The sequence below is a fragment of the Canis aureus genome, chromosome 21, assembly GCF_053574225.1.
Source record: "Canis aureus isolate CA01 chromosome 21, VMU_Caureus_v.1.0, whole genome shotgun sequence".
Classification (NCBI taxonomy): Eukaryota; Metazoa; Chordata; class Mammalia; order Carnivora; family Canidae; genus Canis; species Canis aureus.
The window spans coordinates 10,327,803-10,345,453 of NC_135631.1; the positions used below are offsets into that span (position 1 = coordinate 10,327,803).

The 17,651-nt window shown below is 66.3% G+C and overlaps 1 protein-coding gene across 16 annotated transcripts in view; it reads right to left on the reverse strand.

Annotated features, from left to right (window-relative positions):
• BRSK2 (BR serine/threonine kinase 2) overlaps positions 1 to 17,189 on the reverse strand; it is a 61,278-nt gene extending 44,089 nt beyond the window's left edge. For 7 of the 16 annotated variants that reach the window (XR_013359892.1, XM_077862920.1, XM_077862919.1 and 4 more), the window contains exon 1: positions 17,008 to 17,186. Coding sequence is in view for 12 of the 16 variants with exons in the window: in XM_077862920.1 (XP_077719046.1) it covers positions 17,008 to 17,101 (94 nt within the window). In the remaining 4 variants the exon portion in view is untranslated. Of the gene's footprint in view, positions 1 to 17,007 lie in introns of all 16 variants that reach the window. The other 9 variants (XM_077862911.1, XM_077862910.1, XM_077862909.1 and 6 more) reach the window with 3 other exon arrangements.
• Positions 17,190 to 17,651: the final 462 nt, after the last annotated feature.

Below are 17,651 nucleotides of genomic sequence, written 5' to 3' on the forward strand. Positions count from 1 at the left end.
CCTACCTAGGAAAGCCCAACCCCAGGAGCATCCACAGGAGGCCAGCCACCCACCCAGGCCCAGCCTGAGGCGCAATGTAGGCTTGGTGGAGAGGGTCAGGGCAGTCCTGGTGGCTGCACGGGGGTTCCCCGCAGGCGACCAAGCCACAGAGACACGGCCCAGCTCCGCCTACACGTGCTGCCTCAAATACACTCCAGATGGCCAAGGAGACCACCCAGAATAACATAAGCATCATGCTCTACTGTCTGGGGCTGCTTATGGGCACCCAGAGGTCACGGGGCGGGTACAGTGACAAAAAGGCACAGAGCAGCAGCAGGCTACCAGGTGGGTCCAAGCACAGCGCCGCGACCACGGTGAGTTCCTAAGCCTCTGGGAGGCAGACACCACAAGGGCCCCTTTCTCCACGAGGCCCAGGCTCAGACAGGCTAGGTGACTTGCCTGGAGGCGCCCAGCAGGCGAGCAGCAGACTCCGTGACCACGCACAGCCTGGGACAGAGACTAAGCCCACGCTCTTTCTTTTTTGAACCTTGGTTTACATCTTAAAATCTGCTTCTCCGGCCGTGTGCCCTTGGCAGCGGCTCTCGAGGCATCGTGAAGGTGTATCCAACACAGACTCAAAAATGCTATAGTTCGTTTCTAGCAGGTGCACACCTGAGAGCCGCCGACACCAACAGACAGCCGGGACGCCTCCCCCAATGGTCCTCAGGCGCCTGCGTGCTCCGCCTCTGCAGCAGCCAGGGGCCTGCCCCGCCTGCCTTGTTGGGCCTCCGGGTCTGCGGGATCAGCAGGTGTGCAGGAGAGCACCACGCGGAAAACCATGGGTTGGCCTCCCGAGTGACTCAGAGTGCGCAGGCTCCCCAGACCCCAAGGAAAGGCCAGGCGAGCTGGGGGGAGTCGGAGTCGGTCCTCTGACTGGCTCCTTGAGAAACACACCTATGCCACATTGTTCAAAAGACCCAGAGGTGAGATGAGTGATCTCCACATGACACCCCCACGTGGGGGCTGCCGGCCGGCCTGAGCAGGAGGACATGAGGACCCTCCTGAGAGCTCCAGAGGACCTCCTGGAGGACCATCCCCAGCCTGGCTGGGGCACGGGGCCTGGGAGTGGGGGAGCCCGCCAGGCTCAAGGCAGAGTCACAGGGCCAGAGGAGCAAGATGCCAGCACCCCCAGCTCTGTCCTGCCCCTTCTGCCCAGCGCCCCCCACAATTTGCCGGCCACCTCCTAGATGGGGGCAGGCTCTAGAGCCCCTCTGGCCCGGGGCTCTGGGGTGTGGCCCCCATGATACCGCATCCACCTCCAAGGGCTGCTGGCCTGGGACCGGTCCACCAGGATGTGTCAGGGACACTTGACTCCATCCCACACAAGCAGGGACCTGCGTGGGGCCACAGAAGGAGCCGGGTCATAGTGGACCAGGGGACCCACCCCCGCCCGGGCCACGGGGGAAACCGAGGGATGCCTGGGCAGGGCACTGTGAGTTCCCCGGAGCGTAAGGCCAGAGGGGGCTCGGGGTTGCCCCAGATGCCCAGGGTGCTGGGAAGGGCAGGGAGCCTGCAGCCTCCCCCCTGAGCTGAAGGACCCAGGCACATGGCTGGTGGGAAGAGAGTGGGGATCCCCTCTTCAGAGTCACTGGCTTGGTGCTGGGCGGTTGCCACGGCGACCACAGAGGCAGCTAGATTAACAGGGTATGTGATGCGATGAGACACCCCTGCCTCCCCATGCCCCCCCAAGACAACCCCCCCACGACGAGCCACCCCCAGATGGCCACTCACCCGGGAGCCAGACACGAGGGCCTCTCCTTCCTTAGCCACATGCCCCAGGCTGACATCTGGAGTGGAGCATCACTGTCCCTACCTCCAGGCCGGGGCTCCCCCAGAGTGCCCACCCGCCACCAGCATCCCCAAAGGGTGTCCACCTACTACGCACTCAGCTCTGGACCCCATGGGCATGAGCCCCAGGCACTCAGAGACCTGAAGACCCAACTGAGAACCACGGGGCCCCCTGCCTGGTGGGAAGTCCAGGGGAAGTGAGGGGGTGCCCACCACCTGCGACCCAGCTGGGCCCTGATGCCCCTCTGCCCACAGCCCTGTGGACAGGTGGGGGCAGGATGCCCCAGGGGACCCCCAGCCTTATCTGGGGGGCAGAAGGCTGTGAAACCATCAGTCCCGGGGCTACACTGGGTGAAGCGAAAGCAGATAGCTGGCCCCTCCCCTGCTGCCCCTCCTTTGCCCCCCTGCCCAGAACCTGCGCCCTCTCCATCCTGGGAAATCCGGGCAGAACAAGCCTTCGAAGGGGCAAGTGAGCAGGATCTGCGTCTCCCGTTCCAACGGTGGCAGACGACCGACCACAGGAGATTTTTACTAACTGGTTTTTCAACTCAATACTGTAAAATTAGCCCAGTGAAATATTTTGATTAAGCCCAGTAACTATTCAGAAATTCAATCTGGCAAATCGTGTTTTTTTTTTTAAGCTACTGTCCTAGTTTTGGAAGCCTCAGGACTAGGGACTAATGATGGGGGTCACCTGCCAGTGCCTCAGGCTAGAGGCAGGTGGGGTGCGGAGGGCCTCGGAAAGAGGGTAGGCTGGCGGGGACCAGGCGGCAGAGGGCAAGGGCTGGGGCCTGGGGCTGGCGCACAAGAGACCCTGCGTGCCAGGGTCACACCCGCCATGTGGACACCAGGGCATGGCAGGAGGAAGCCCTGTTGGCAGCCAGCAGCACCTAGTCCACTCCAGGAACTGCGGAAGTGGGGTGGGGCAGGCAGCAGAGGGACAGGGGTGCGGTGGGCAGAGCACCTGAGTCAGTCCTTGAGTGCCAGGAGGAGGGGGCGCCAGGAGAGGTGGGCAGCCGGCAGCCCAGGCTCTGGGGAGGGGGCCCAGCAGCACGCACAGACCTCAGCCGACCCGCCACTGAGGCTCAGAGGCCCTCCCTCCGTGCCTTCTCCACAGGGGCCAGCCGCCCTCCCGCCAGGCCCAGGGGCCCGCCCACCCTGGGGAGCCCAAGGCAGCCACCACCTGTCACTGTGCACACACACCCCCACTGCCTCTGGTGGCCAGCCACAGCTCCGTCCAACTCCACACACACCTGCTAGGGCTGGGGGACCCTCGGGCACAGGGCCAGGCCCAGGGGCGCCCACAGGCTGCGCCGGGGCTGCAAATACTTCCTAGAAGCCACAGGACCTCCCCGATAAAGCAGGAGCTGCAGGGGAGCCGGCACCAGAGGCCGGGCACCCTCCACCTGCCTGTGTCCCGGCTCCCATGAGCACCCTGGCTGTGTCCCCAGCCTCCATGACACAGAACACAGAGAAGCCGCGTGCCTGTGGTCAGGCAGGTGAAGGCACGGCCCACCCGCCTGGCCCGGGAGGGCTGCCCAGCGTGGCCTTGGAGACACAGGGGTCCCGCAGCCCAGCAGGCTGGAGCAGAAGGAACGAGAGGGCAGATGGACCCCCAAGGGGCAGTGGGGCCTCCTGTCCCCCAAGTGGGACCAGTCTGTGGGGACGTCACAAGAAATTGAGTCAGTATGTGCAAGGGAGCAGAGTCCACGGAGCCGTTCTGCACGTGGTCAATTTGGGGTTTAGCATTAAAAAGAAAAAAAAAAACCTGATCTGCACTTTAAAAGGTACCTGACATGGTTTCCCCAAACTAGGATGGTGTCGTGTCCCACTCTCCAGGGCCAACAAGCTTGTGCCCCCTCCCTGCTCATGGGGTGGGTCACATTCTCTTCCAGACTCTCCCTGGGAGACCAGTCCTGGCTCAGGGGTCCTGGGCCGGACCCGGCAGCTCTACCTAGAAAAGGAGGCCAGGACGGAAGCCTACCACCCAGAACCCACTGGGTGCTGGCCTCACTCCACTGGACCAAGGCACAGATACCCCAGAGGAGCTGGGGGCGGATGCAGGTGCTGGTGGCCTGTGCCCCCACGTGACACAGATGCCAGGGCACTAGGGCCGGGATGGGGACAAACGGGCCACCCCCACGTGGCCAAGGCTGGCCAGGGAACCTGGGGCTGGGCTTGGGTGAGCACAGAGGACCGGGATTCCCCCCAGGCCCCTCTGCCAGGAGGCGACCTCCATGGGGGCAAACCCAGACGTGCTCGGGTGCCCTGGGGGATGTGCTCCCCAGACAGACGGACAGCCAGCCGCGCACCCTGCCTTCAGTTCCTGCAGAGGTCGGGGAGCAGACCCGCGGCCCTCTGCCCTGCCCCCCGGCCAGCCGGGGTAGGGAACCCGGAGAGCCTGCCCATCCCCGGACGGGCTCCGCAAGGATGTAATCTCCGGCGTGGGGTAATAATAGAATCTGCTTAGCAGGCAGTGGGCAGCTTGCTCCTTAGGAGAGAGAAAGGAGAGGCAAAGACCCGCCTGCCCACGCGTCACCCTCCCCGAGGCCCCGGAACACGCCCAACAGGCCCACCTGCCCAGAGTTCTCCCCGGTCACAGAGCGGGGGTGGCGGGGAGGCCACCCTGCCACCTCTCCTCTCGGGGCTGGCCCTGGGGTGATGGGATCTGCCGCCCAGATGGCAAGAAGGGGCACGGGGTCCCAGGAAAAGAGCAGCCCCTCCCCTGACGTGCCGCCGACACAACCTGTGGCCCCCTGGCCCCAGGACCCCTGCTCGGCACCCCCGGGCCAGCACCCTGACCTCCTGAGCCCCGCCCGAGCCAGGCCCTGTCCTACGCGCCTCACCCACCCCCACCAGCACCCACTGCCCAGGGCCCGGGGGCAGGCAAGGCACTCAACACACGTAAACACACACACACACACACACACGTACACATACCCATGTATTCTGTGCACTTGGAAACCTGCCAGTCAGTCTCCATGCAGGACCCCTGGGCACCGGCCTGGTTTGTGAAGGGCCGTCCCCACACGCAGGCCACCTGTCCTGAGGCCACACACGGCAGAGAACCCGACCTCACCCTGCGGCACGGGGCTTCCAGGCTCTGTCTCTCCCGACCCACAGCCAGGCCTGCCCCCGCTGCCCTGGGCTCCTGAGCAGACAGAGGAGGAGAGGCACAGGGCATCTTGCTCCCCAAACACCTGGTCCACACCCGCCCTGTGCCTGCTTGGAGCTGACGACCTCCCCTGCACACCCATGCTGTTTCGGGGGGCTGCTGGCCTCTACTCTGGGGGCACCAAGAGAAGTGCCTCCACGGGAGGGGTCGGCTGGCCTGCAGCCCTCTAGTGTGCCAGGACTTTCCACAGCAGCAAGCCCCTGAGGCCCAGCATGGAACTGTGGAGCTGGCCAGTCGGGGCCTGGGGAGGGCCTACCCACAGCTGCCAGCCTTCGAGGGCAGGGGCCCTGGCTTCCCCCGGGGGCTCTTATGAGGCTGCTGAAGGGCCAGCCACACAGAGGCCAAGGACAAGGACATGTAGAGAGACCCACCGCCACCCCACTGAGGTCCCGCTGCAGAGCCAGATGGGCAGGACCCTGCTTGAGCCCCTGGGGCTGTGGCAGGGCTGTCACCCAGGACTGTCACCTGGAGGCCACCAGCTGGGCTGACTCAGGATACTGCACATGCCTGGACACAAGGAGCAGTGAGTGAGACCCGCATGGCCAGCTGGCTCTGGCTTGTTCTCCCAGCTCTCAGCTGGATGTGCCCCTGCGTCCAATCCCCCTGCTGGGCATTGCCACCCCCACCCCTGCCCCAAGCCTGGCTCCCAACAGGGGGCGTCAGCACCATCAGCCTGACAAGGAGGTGATCCCGGTAGTGATCTGTAGACTGAGGCTGGCGTGGCCTGGGGTGGGGACTGGCCACCCTTCTGGGCCTCTGAACAGGGACAACAGTGACTGACCCCCAAACGACCCCTCTGGGCTCCACATACCACCCCTGCAGACACCAGGGCAGTACATGGTGATGCAGAGCCCCAAGGTCAGAGGGCCCATGGCTAGCTGACCCCAAAGGCAAGCTGTGGAACAGCTGAGCACCCCACGGGCAGAGGGACCCAGGAGGGGGACGCCTGGATGTGGCCTGTCCCCACCTCCACAGGGCAGCATCCAGGACAGCAGCTCTCTGTGGACACTGAGGACGATGCATGCCCCACCCCTCCCGGGCCAAAAGCAAAGCTGGAAATGAATCTGATGGGATACTCCCCTGAAGACCCTGGGCCACTGGTGCCACCTGGGGTCCCCTCCAGCCCCCACCACACCCCCGATACATGTGTTCCGCCAGCCAGGACAGCACAGCCCACGTGTGCAGGTGCCCTCGGTCACTCCGTGGCATCTGCTGGAGGATGTTCTATCTGTGCCACTTTATGATTAGTTATAAATCCCTTGGGATTTGGGGTTTAGAGTCAGCAAACCTCCAATCTGAGACAAGCCCTCCGCCTCTTTAGAGATAAGCCAGCATCAACCCCTCGCCATCCGCCAAGCCCAGCATCCCTCCAACAACCGGAAACACTCCCTCCTCTGCCTCATTCTCAGCCTCTGCTGGGAGATGCCCACGCCTTACCCCCCACCCCGGCTAGCCCAGGGTGGTGATCTTGGGACTGAGACCCTGGCTTCCTTCCAGGGGCCAGCCCCGAGGAGGGGGCTGCAGGAGCTGACTGGGTGGGGAGCTGGGCAGGGTGCACCATGGGCCAGGAAGACCGGGACATGGGAGGCTGATAACCTGACGCCTTCACACCCCCACATCTGTGACCCCAGGTGAAGGGCTCAAGCAGGCACAGCCCTGACCCCAGCCCAGCGCCTCTGGCCAACCCAAGGCCGTCCACCAATGGTTCAGCGTCTCGCAGAAACTCCAGCACTTCACCCACTGTCAGGCCACAAGACCCCCTGTAACAAGGGGACTCCGGAGGGTGGCAGGGGTAATAACTGGCCGATGGAGACCAGCCTTCCTTCCCGAGGAGCCTCGACGGTGTGGGGCGTCCACACACTCCAGAGCACCGGGCCAGGGGACTGGTCAAGGTCCGCTGGGTTGCTCTGTATCCTCGCAGCACTGCCACCCCCACACACCTCCAAGGGAATCTGCCACTGGAGATACAAGGCAAATATCAGAGGGGGGCCAGGGGCTGCTCCGGGAAGTCACCAGGAATCAGCTCCAGAGCCAGGGAAGGCTCCATCGTGCCCACAGCCTGGGAGGACCGGTGGCAATGACGGTCGTGACCCTGTGAGGCCTCGGCCCTCCCCTTGCCCCTAGAGAGTCAGTGGCAGCTCCGGGAGACCTGGCCACCAGCTCCTTCTGCAGGGACAGGGGTTGGTGGGACCGGGGGCTGGGGTCTCCCCTGGGAGCCTCCACTGAGCAGGTCTAGCACCCAGGAGGCTTCCACCCCCCAGCGCTTGTCAGCACAGAGCGGTGCTGAGGCTGGGAGGCAGGTGCAGGAGCCTGCCAGACACCTGGACCCTTCCCACCGCCGCAGAGGTCTGAGGACAAGCGGCCCCGCAGCCTCCCTCGGCGGGCGGAAGCTGCAGACTTCAGCACAGCCCCGCTGGACAGCTCCCCGCCCGCCGCCGGCCCTGCAGGACGGGCCCAGGGCGCCTTCTCCCAGTCCCAAGACCCCAGGGTCAGGGTGCGGCCAGCAAGCCCCCCACCCAGGCCGGGGGCACGACTGAGGGCTTGTGGCTGCTCCCCCTGGAGATTCAGGAAGGGGGGGCGTGGTGGGGGAACTGCAGGCTGCAGGCGTGGACCAGTCTGCCCACATGCACCCCACCCCCCTTTGGGTCCCAGTGGTCCTGCGGGGGTCAGGCCATGCTCCGGGGACGGGGCTCACAGGGACTCCAGGCGGCCCATGCTGTGCACGGAGGTGGTGGGTTACCTCGACCCGGGTCCGATGGCCCAGCAGCACGGGCACGCACATTTGGGGAATACAGCAGTGCATACAACGTGAGCCCTGACTACGGGGCAGGAGGGGCACGACTGCCCCGAGCAGCCCTAGCACCAGGCGGGGGTGGCAGGCGTCAGCAGCTCCTAGTGGGTCACATGTGGAAGGCACAGGCCAGGCATGCTAGCAGAGCAGCTCAGTGAGGACAGAGCTGGCACGTGGGCCTGCGGTGGGCAAGGCCGTGGCCACCCCGCCCGAGCTCTGACCACTGCACACACTGCTGTCCATCCGCCCTTCCAGCGTGCCCAAGGCCAGCAGGGAGTGCTCAAGCCGGCATGCAAGGAGAGGGCCACACGGCCGGGGTGGGGTGCTGGTGTGGAGCTGGGGCCCAGCGAGACACAAGGGGGGGCAGAAGGCGCAGCCCACACAGGGAGGGCATCTCTCTCGCCCACACTCCTGTGGCTGCCAGGGGCCTGGGAGGCAGGACCAGGGAGGACACTGCATGACCCCGCATGACCTGCGCTCCTCCAGATGCCTTAGCCCCACTGGGCCTGTCCCTCTGTGCCCACGGCATGCGGGGAGGCTTCCGGCCGGGGCAGATCCATGGCCCCAGGCAGGGCTGAGCCGTGTTTCGCTGCCCCACCACCAGCACCAACCCTGGAGGGTTCGGGGGCCGGAGAATGCAGCCCAAGCTGCTGCCACGCACGGACAGGACAGCTGCATGCGGCTCTCCTCACCTCTGGTCCCCTCCAGCATCAGCAGCACTATGGGGGCTCAGGAGTGCAGACCCTCACGGCTCTGGGCCCAGGGCCCCGTTGGCCTCCACACGCCCACTGCAGAGACCTGGCTGGCAGTGGAGGCTCAGCCTCCGAGAAACAGCCACTTCAAGTTAAAAATCTCGCATCTGGCTGGATCTCTGCCGGTTTGGGGAATCGGTGCTAACTTCAGAGGCTGATTTGGTGCTGCGCTTTTAGAGTCTCTGTCAGACACACACACAAAATATTTAAACTGTGTCTGGGGCTTGCCTCCAAATAATGTGGGATAAGGGGTGGGTGTGGGGTGAAATGGGCCTCGTGTCGCTGAGGCTGGGGTGGGCTCTCGGGGTCGGGGGCCCTTGCCCTGACTTCTGCATCTAAGAATGTCCGTGTGTGGAAGCCCCAGCTGCAGTCCTGGGAGCCGGCGCGGGGCCCCATTGCAGGCAGGCCCCAGGGCAGAGGCAGCAGGACAGGGCATGCTGGTCCTGCAGGGCCCTGGGAAGGGACGGATCAGCCCCCCGCAGTCCAGAGCTTCCAGGCTGGGGCAGCCAGCACTCCGAGGCCCCAAGACAGTGCCCTTGCTCCCTGCACCCCACAGCGTGGCACAGCTGCCCAGCCCAGGCTTGCCACAGTCCCCATCCTCTCTCCCCTAGAAGAGCTCCGCGAACATCGCACCTGCCAAGGGGATGAGTAAACGCAGCAACGCCTCTGTCCTCATTTCTCCCCACAGTCCCCTGCCCGGGCCAGGGGCCCCCTCTGGCACCATGGCCAGCACGTGGCTGGAGGGGGACACTGGGCACAGTGGCCAAACCAGGCCCCCTGCCGAACCCCAAGCTGGCTGCAACCCCCACCCAGTGTCACACACGAGGAGCACCGAGGACCTAAGGACACAGACGACAGACAACCCATGCAGTCACACTGGCCCCACAATGTGAGCTCTTCACTGAACACCCGGTGGGAACCCTGCTGACCCCGGGGACCCCGGACAGTCACAACACCCCACACCTTCTGGCTCCTGCAGGCAGGCAGGCCCTGACCCTTCCAGGCTCTCACACACCATGCCAGGAGTGGATGCAGGAGGGAGGGACAAGGGAGGGCCTCGGGGTCACACCAACAGCACACATCTCAGCAGTCCCAAGGCACCCGGGGCTCCTCACACCCTGAAGGGCAAAGAGGCTAGAAAGTTCTGGGGTACTGCCCATGGTGCTGCTCAGTGAGGCCCCCAGGCTACACCCAGGCCCCTGGCCAGACAGTGGGGGGGGGGGGGCTTTGTCCGGCCTCTGCAGACCTGGCTCCCGACCGCCCCCCACCACCTGTGCCCTGGGCTCTAGCTTGAGGTCACTGTCACCACCCACGGAAGCTGGAAAGGACAGCCCTGTCTGCTGCTGGCCCCCAGCTCCCAGACAGCGAGGGTCCCACCTCAGGGCTGCCTCCTCACCCCAACCCTGCCTCACCCAGCGGCCACCTCTATCACTGTCCCACCTGGCTCGGCCCCCGTGGGAGGCCTCCTACCCAGGGAGACAGCTACCAGGGCTCAGGTGAGCTCTCAACCACGCCAGGCTGGCCCAGGCCGGCCCCTCCGCTCTGGTCTCCGGGCCTGCAGTCCAGGCTGACACTGGCCACGGGGAGGGACCCATGAGGTTCCCAGGCGGCCACCCCCAGCACCCAGGGCCACCACGTGTGGCCTCCCCAACCCCCTTCCGTCCTGACCCTTGGCCCAAGCCCGTAGCTACCCAGTAGGTCCCTGAGCCAAACCACCCCTCACAGATGCCACATTCCTGGCCAGGCAGCCTCCTGCCACCCCCGCAGACCGCCCGCGGCGGTGACACGGAGCCGCAGCCTGACGTGTCCCGGCTCCTGCTGCGTCACTCAGGCCACACAGGCGCTGTGTGGGCTGCCCTCCCACCTCCACCCTGGGACCAAGGAGGCCAGCGTGGGCGGCAACGGTGGGGTAGCCCGAATCCCAGGGACCCTCAGTCCACCAGCCCCCAGCCCAGGACCAGCAGGCCCCGGGCATCTCCTGTCCCCCATGGTCAGGCTCACTGGGAGGGCCTGCAGGAGGCCAGGGTGGGGGTCGGCCTCAGGCCCCTGTGTGGACAGGGATGTGGTGACCACCTGGGGAAGTAGCTCTGTTCTCACCAGGCTGGCACCCCCGGGATGTCACGTGCTGCTCCACAGCTTCAGGACCCTTGAGATCCACCCGGAGGCACTGCTGTCCCGGGGCACAATGAGGAAACCGCCGGAAGGACAGCCGTGGGGCCGTGGGGAGCACTGCTGGCTCCAGAACACTGGTCCCTCAGAGGCTGCAGAACAAGGCCTGGGCCACCTCTCGGCTGGGGCCCAGCACAATCCCTGCTTTGTCCCTGCGGCCTCTGTCCCAGCCCAGCCTCCATCTTGTCCAGCATCCGAGGCAGCTGGCCCGGGGCAGCCCTGACTAGCTGGCCGGCACCCCCAGGGCAAGGCCTCGGGGAGGGCGCGGACAGCTTGGCCATCCCTGGCCTGGCTCACGGGCCCTCCCCCCACTGGGCCTGGGGCTGAGCCGACCTGGCACCAGGGAAGGGCCCATCAGAGCAGCTGTCAGGAGACACCAGCCCTTCCCATATCTGAGAGGACTTTCTGTAGAGTCCTGATGAGCCCTGGGGGTCCCTGCTGTCCAGAGACCCCAGATGGGACCTAACGGATGTGGACCTGCTGTCCTCCTGCCAGAGAGTGGCCACAAGAGATGAGCCCCTCCCAGTGACCTCAGAAGCTGTAGGAAACCCTGCCCTGGAGGCTGGGGGCTGAGGCTCCAAGTCCATCAGCCACTGAGCTCTAGACTCCAGACTGTCCCTGGCCTGGGGTCCAGGCCCAGAGCCACCCCATGCAGTTCCAAGGTGGCCACAAAACCCTCTGGGCACCCCCTGCATACCTGGAGAGATCAGCCAAGATGGGAGCCCATGGAGCCACAGGCAGGCAGCAAGCCTCCTCTGATGGCACAAGTGCCCTGAGACACTCACTGCACAGCAACAGGCCACCAGAAAGTGCCAGCACCCCCCGGGCACAAGGATGCTGTCCACCGGAGGCGGGCATGGGCGGGTGGGGGTTCTGGGGCCTGGGGAGCTCCAGGCACAGCCACACACCAGGGTGGCCACAGCGGTCACTGCCTCCTCCCCCAGCACAGCCACTTGATTTCTGAGCAGCCACCTCCTCCCAAGATCCCCAAAAAAGCCAGCTCTGAGTCCCATGGCCTTGAAGGCACAGGTGTTCTCCAAACCGAAGCACCAGGTAACCAGAAAGGTGCCCTGACTGCTCCCGGGCAGCACCAGTCACAGAGCCGCATCTGCAGGCAGCACAGCTCAGCATCTGGCCTCTGACCTGGGAGGGCTTCGGGCATACTGAAGGTGCCAGGCACGGGGCAGGGCCGATGCTCAGGCACAGAGGGCACAGACAGTGCGTATTCAGGCCCTGGGGTCACTCCACAAACACCTGTGAAAACCAGAGAAGCAGGCCTCCTGGCAGGGCCCAGGCCAGGCTGGCTTTCTGGCACAACCCGCTTGCAGCCCTACAAAGTCCTTAAGGGGGCTGCTCCGGGCGGGGCGGACAGGGGAGCATAGGGAGCCGGCCCTGGGCCCACACGCTTCACCAGAGGGGATCAGGATGCTCCTGGCCACTGTCAGGCAGGCTGGGAATGGGGCAGGACCCGAGCCCCTCACCTCGCTGCTCCTCTACCCCAAACACCATCCTGGGTGGCTGTCACCCCACAGCCTTCCGCAAGGATCTGCTCTGGCCTTGCCTCTGCACTTGCAGCTGGGAGCACCCCACACCCAGGTGGCTCTAGAGACAACCTGGCACCTGGGCACACTGGGGCCTGGGAGGGGCGGGTGCTGGCCTCAACGCTTCTTGCGGGAAACAGCAGGAGCTGGCCTGGCAATGCCTGCTTTCCCCTTCGCGCTCCTGCCCATCTGTGCCCTCTGCCTGGCATGTCCTTCCTGCTACACTGGGCTCCCCAGTCCCTGCAGAGCCGTCACTGCTGCCGTGGGGAGACAGGCGGGACCCGTGAAAACTCAGAGGTGCTCAGAGCGTCGGCTGACCATAGTGGGCAGGGGACGCTCTGAGACCAGGGTCCTAGGCCTCTGGCCGCCCCCAGCACCCTGCCATCTTTACCTATGGGAAACAGCCCATGACCCCAGAAACCTCCACACTGAGCTCCATCAGCGGGGACAGGCCCCCAGGGACAGTTCTTGGCCCAAGCAGGGGGCTTCCCAGAGCAGAGCCTGACTGGGGTAGGGGTGGGGGGTGTCTGTCCCAGTGGGTCGCTGCTGGGACACCAGCTGATGACACATAAGCCCTTCTGACAGCTCCAGGGGGAGCTGGGGGAGGCCAGGTGGGGGCTCCCCACAGGCCCCTAGAGCTCTGCCCACAACTACTTGAGAATAGGGTCCTGTTACTCTGAACTTTTAAACAGGGTCTGTGTCGTGAGCAGATGGGCTTTACTTCCCACCCCCAAGGAGCTGCTGCCCTTGACCAGAGCACTGGGCTCTGAGCCTGCTTCCTGGCTCGAAGTCGGGCTAGACAGCAGAGGCAAGCCTGCTGCACTGAGGGCGGAGGCTCCCGGGGGTGGGAGCGGACGGCCCTCAGACACAGTAGTCAGCACATGTGGCCGGAGGAGGCCCACCCCACTCCCCACTTGGCTTCCCTTCCCTCTGCTGTGGCCACACCCCTTCTCTGGGCCTCAGGCCCCCAGTAGCCCCCCAGGTCAGACCCCAAACAGCCCTCCCACCCCCTCCTCCAGGGCCCATGCCCTGCAGCCTCTCGCTGGCTCTCAAGCTGCCTTCTGCCCAACTTTCTAAAACCAAATACGCGCTCGATGCCCCAGGAGCCTCCCCTCCTACTCCTGCGTCTGGCTCTGGGCCCCCATCTGCTCCAGCTCTGGACCGTGGATCACTATGGGTTGGCCTGTCTCCCCCTCCCTCACCTGTCCCATCTTTGCTGGCTTCCCCTACCTCAGGACTCCCCTCCAGCCTGCCTGACACCAGCACCCCACACGGACTCTCCTAAGATCCCTGGAGGACTCACAGGTACACAGCCAGGCTCCACCCCAGGTGAGCTGCCCAGGAGCCCCTCAGCCCCACCTTCTCTCATGGGCTGGCCTGACTCTTCATCTGAATGCCCTGCCCCAGCTCCCTCCTCCTCAATCCCACCCATAGACAAAGGGCTTCTGAGCTCCACACCTTGCTGCACACCTTGCTGCGCACCGCCCCCCCCCCCCCCCGAAAACAGCACACAGGGCCTGCTGCCCTCCACCTCCTCCTCCCATGGGGTCCTCTGGGCTCATAGGAGCTGAGCCTCATCCACACGTGCTGAGTTCTGGTAGGGGCAGGTCCTCCCGGCTCCATGTCCTGACAGGGCTAGAGGGACACAGGCTGGAAGGCCACCCAGGGTACGCCACACGTCCTCCTAGAACTGCTCAGGCCTCCCCCATACCCACTGGAGCTGCCTGCTGCCCCCCAGCTGAAGAGGCCTTTCCCGCATCAGGGATAGGACAGAGCCTTGGCAGTGGACTCTACCCCATGCAGGGTCGCCTGGCCCCCTGCAGGTCCTGAAGACCTCTCCCCCTACCTGAAAACATGACAGTGGCTGGGACCCAGGCCTCCCCAGGGCTGCCTACACAGGTGACCCTAGGACGCTGAGGGCTGCCGTGCAGAAATGCCCAGCCAGAAGGAAGATGACCTTGAAGCCACAGCCACAGCAGTCCCGGAAGAAGCAGCCTAACACCGAGTGACAACCCGCTTGCTGAGCCCAACACCACACATGCAAGAAAGAAGCACCCGCCACTGAAAAAACTCAATAAAAAAGGCAAGCAGGACCCTACGGCCACCAGAGGGGCATCGGGCTGGGTGGAGGGGGATGCTCCGGCCACACCTGCACTCCACACTGGGCAGCAGCCCCCCATCCCCGCATCTGGCATCTTGGGGGCAGAGCCCACCTCCCAGCAGGCTGTGGCTCAGGACACGCCAGCCGGGGTGCCCGGAGCACATGGGTTGAGAGACCCAATGGCCGCCCAGGACTCCCTGCCCGCCGCAGCTTCCCTGTTCCAGGACCTGGGCAGAGCGCAAGTGAAGAACAGGGAGGGCCCAGGCACGCTGTCATCCAGAGAGGGAGGCAGCACTGGGAAGTGCATTCTTCCGCTGAGGTCTCCTGGCAGAGAGCCTAGCCCCAGATAAGGTCAGACGTTTATCTCCGGAGCAAAAGGACAGGCCTGGGAAACTGCAACTCTCTTGGCATCTGATGCCAAAGACCAGTCAGCAAGCCGGGTGGCCAGGCCAGGTACCCCCACGCCTCAAGGCCCCACATCCACCAGACTCCAGCTGGCCCTCCAACCGAGGGGACAGAGACAGGGGCACAGCACCCCCCCCCCAGTCCTCCTGGGAAGCCAGCACCCGATGAAGCCAGAAGGAATGTGGGATGGACAGAACCGCCCCCCCCCGGGGAGGGGGCCTCAGCTAGACCAAAGCAGACTCCCCTCAAAGGGCAGAGGGACCCGAGGAGGAAGGCTGCTGGTTCCATGTGCCACTTGGAGCTACTCCTAAACATCACATGGCAACGTGTTGTTGACACACACGCGCGGCATATCCTTTTGTATTCATTACTGTTAATTACAGTGGAAACCTCCTGTAATTAACTGTACAACAGTATAACTCGATGAAGAGTACGGAGACCAGCCCCTGCGCACGGAGGCCGGCGAGCACGGCGCACGTATAATTCATTGCTGTCACCACTCACACGACGACGTTTCCTTATAATCACATTTTATTGGTACGATAATTAGATTATTTCACTGCTTCCCACATTCTGCTGCCCCAGGTCCCTCCCCCACTGAGGATTTCACCAACTACAGTCATTCCTCGCAGGAAACATGCATATTTTGAACTCAGATGAACACCGGCTGTCTGCCACCTCCTCCTTGAACCCGGGCCACTGCACCCCACTCCCAACGGCGCTGCCCTACCAGCAGAGGCCCCTCGGGGCCTGAGCAGTAGGCACAGAGGCTGTCCACTCAGAGTGCAAGAGGGACAGCTCCCCACCCCCCCAAGTCCCGTCACAGCCACTGCCTCAGGGTCTGGACCACCTGCCTCCCTCACACCACCTCTAGCTCCACCTCTGTGCCGCCCAGGGGGCTTGGGCAGGGCCTGCAGCCTCCCAGCCAGAGCAGCTCCCCCCTGGGCCCCCACCCTGCACCGGTGGGGTGGGATCAGCAGGGCTGCACCCTCCTCCTCCCCTCGTCCCTCCCCTGCTGGCCTGGGGTCTGAGGAACTTCCCAAAGAGACAGGGGGAAGCAGTCAGGCCCAGCGGACCTCTGGGCTGCTAGGAGAGGCCCATCCTGGGAGAAGAAAGAAAATGGCTGAGCCCAGCCTCCCACAAAGCCACTCTGTGAACGCCTGGCCAGCTGGATGCGGGGACCTAGCCTGATTACCAGAAAGACAGCCGGGACCAGCCGGGGAGCCCCCTCCTCCCACAGGCTGGGGTTTGGGGATCCAGGGCCGGAGATCCGGGATCGGCCAGGACCAGCCTCCCGGTCCCTCCCCTGGGGCAGTGCAGTGTCGCAGGCAGCGCGCACAGAGGCTAAGAGGAGTGCCAGGCGCTGTCCAGCCCAGCGAGCCGCCTGGGGACTCTCCACTCCCACCGTGCGGGAAGGTCCCAGTCGGGCCAAGGGGCCTGATCGTCCGCTAGACGCGCGGGCCGCCTCCCTGCCCGCCTGCCCGCTGGCCGGCCGCCGCCGGGAGTTGGGGGTCGCGGCCGGGGGCGCGCGGCCCGGGGCGCAGCTGCTCGGGCAGCACGCCTATTAGCGCGGCCGCGGCAGACGGCAGATGGGCGCCCGCCCGGCCCCCTCCTCCCGCGGCACAATGGGCCCGGTCGCTCGGGCGCACAATGCGGCCGCGGCCGCGCACCTGCAACCGGAGCCGAGGGGCGCTGGCCCGGCCCGGCCCGGCCCGTGCGCCCCCGTCCGCGCCGCGTGTCCTTGGGCCGCGCCCGGCCGACCGCAGCCGCGCGGCCTGCGGGCTCCTCCGCGGGACCCGGCGCCCAGCCGCCCATTGTTCGCGACCGCCGGCCGGAGCCGCGGGCCGGGCCTACAGCTCCCCGCTCGGGACGACCTCCTTCCGGGCCTCCCCCCGCCCCCGCCCCCGCCCCCGGCGCGCAGTCAGCACGGCCTCCCCGGCGGCGGGCCTGCGCGCCCCTGCGCCCCTGCGCCCCTGCGCCTCCGCGGCGCCCGGTCCCCATCCCTGTCCCCAGTCCCCTCGGTGTCCCCGGGCCCCGGTCGCCCCCGCCCTCGTGTCCCCGGGCCCCATGGACCCCGGGTCTCCCAGAAACCCCCCGTCCCCCCGGAGCCCTGGTCTCTCCGGCCCCCGTTCTCCTCGGCGTCCCCGGCCCCCTCGGTGCCCCCCCGTGCCCCGTGTCGCCTCGGCGCCCCCCGAGCCCCCGCTCCCCCGGCCCCCAGCCCCCCGCGCCCCCCGGCGCGCACGCACCTGTCTGCCCCTTGCCCAGCGTCTTCTCCAGCCGGTACGGCCCCACATACTGCGCGTGCTGCGCCCCGCCGCCGTCCTTCCCCGTCGATGTCATCGCTCCCGGGCCCGGCGCCGGCGAGGTGGGAGCCCCGGGCGGGCGGGCGGCGGCGGCAGGGAGGGGCCGCGTCCGTCCGCGTCCGTCCGTCCGTCCGTCCGCGCGTCCGTGCGCTGGGCCGGGTCGGCGGCGCCCGGGCGGGCCGCGCTCGCTCCGCGCCCCCCGCGCCTCCCCGCGCCGCCGCCCCCCGCGCCCGGCTCCGCTGCGGCCCGGCCCGCGGCTCTGCCTCGGCTCTCGGAGAGGACCGGGCGGGCGGGGGCACCAGGCTTCCGCCGCCGCCGCCGCCGCCGCCGCCGAGGCCCGCGCCCCGCGCCCCGCGCCCCCGGCGCACGCCCGTCCGTCAGTCCGCGGCCGCGCAGCCCAGCCGAGCCGAGCCGCCGGGCCGAGTCGAGCCGCCGAGCGGAGCCGAGCCGAGCCGAGCGGCCGAGCCGAGCCGAGCCGAGCCGAACGGCCGGGCCGAGCCGAGCCGAGCCGAGCTTAGCGGCCGAGCCGAGCCGAGCCCGAACGAGCGCAGCCGCCTGCAGCGGGGGCGGCGAGTGGCTCCCGCGCC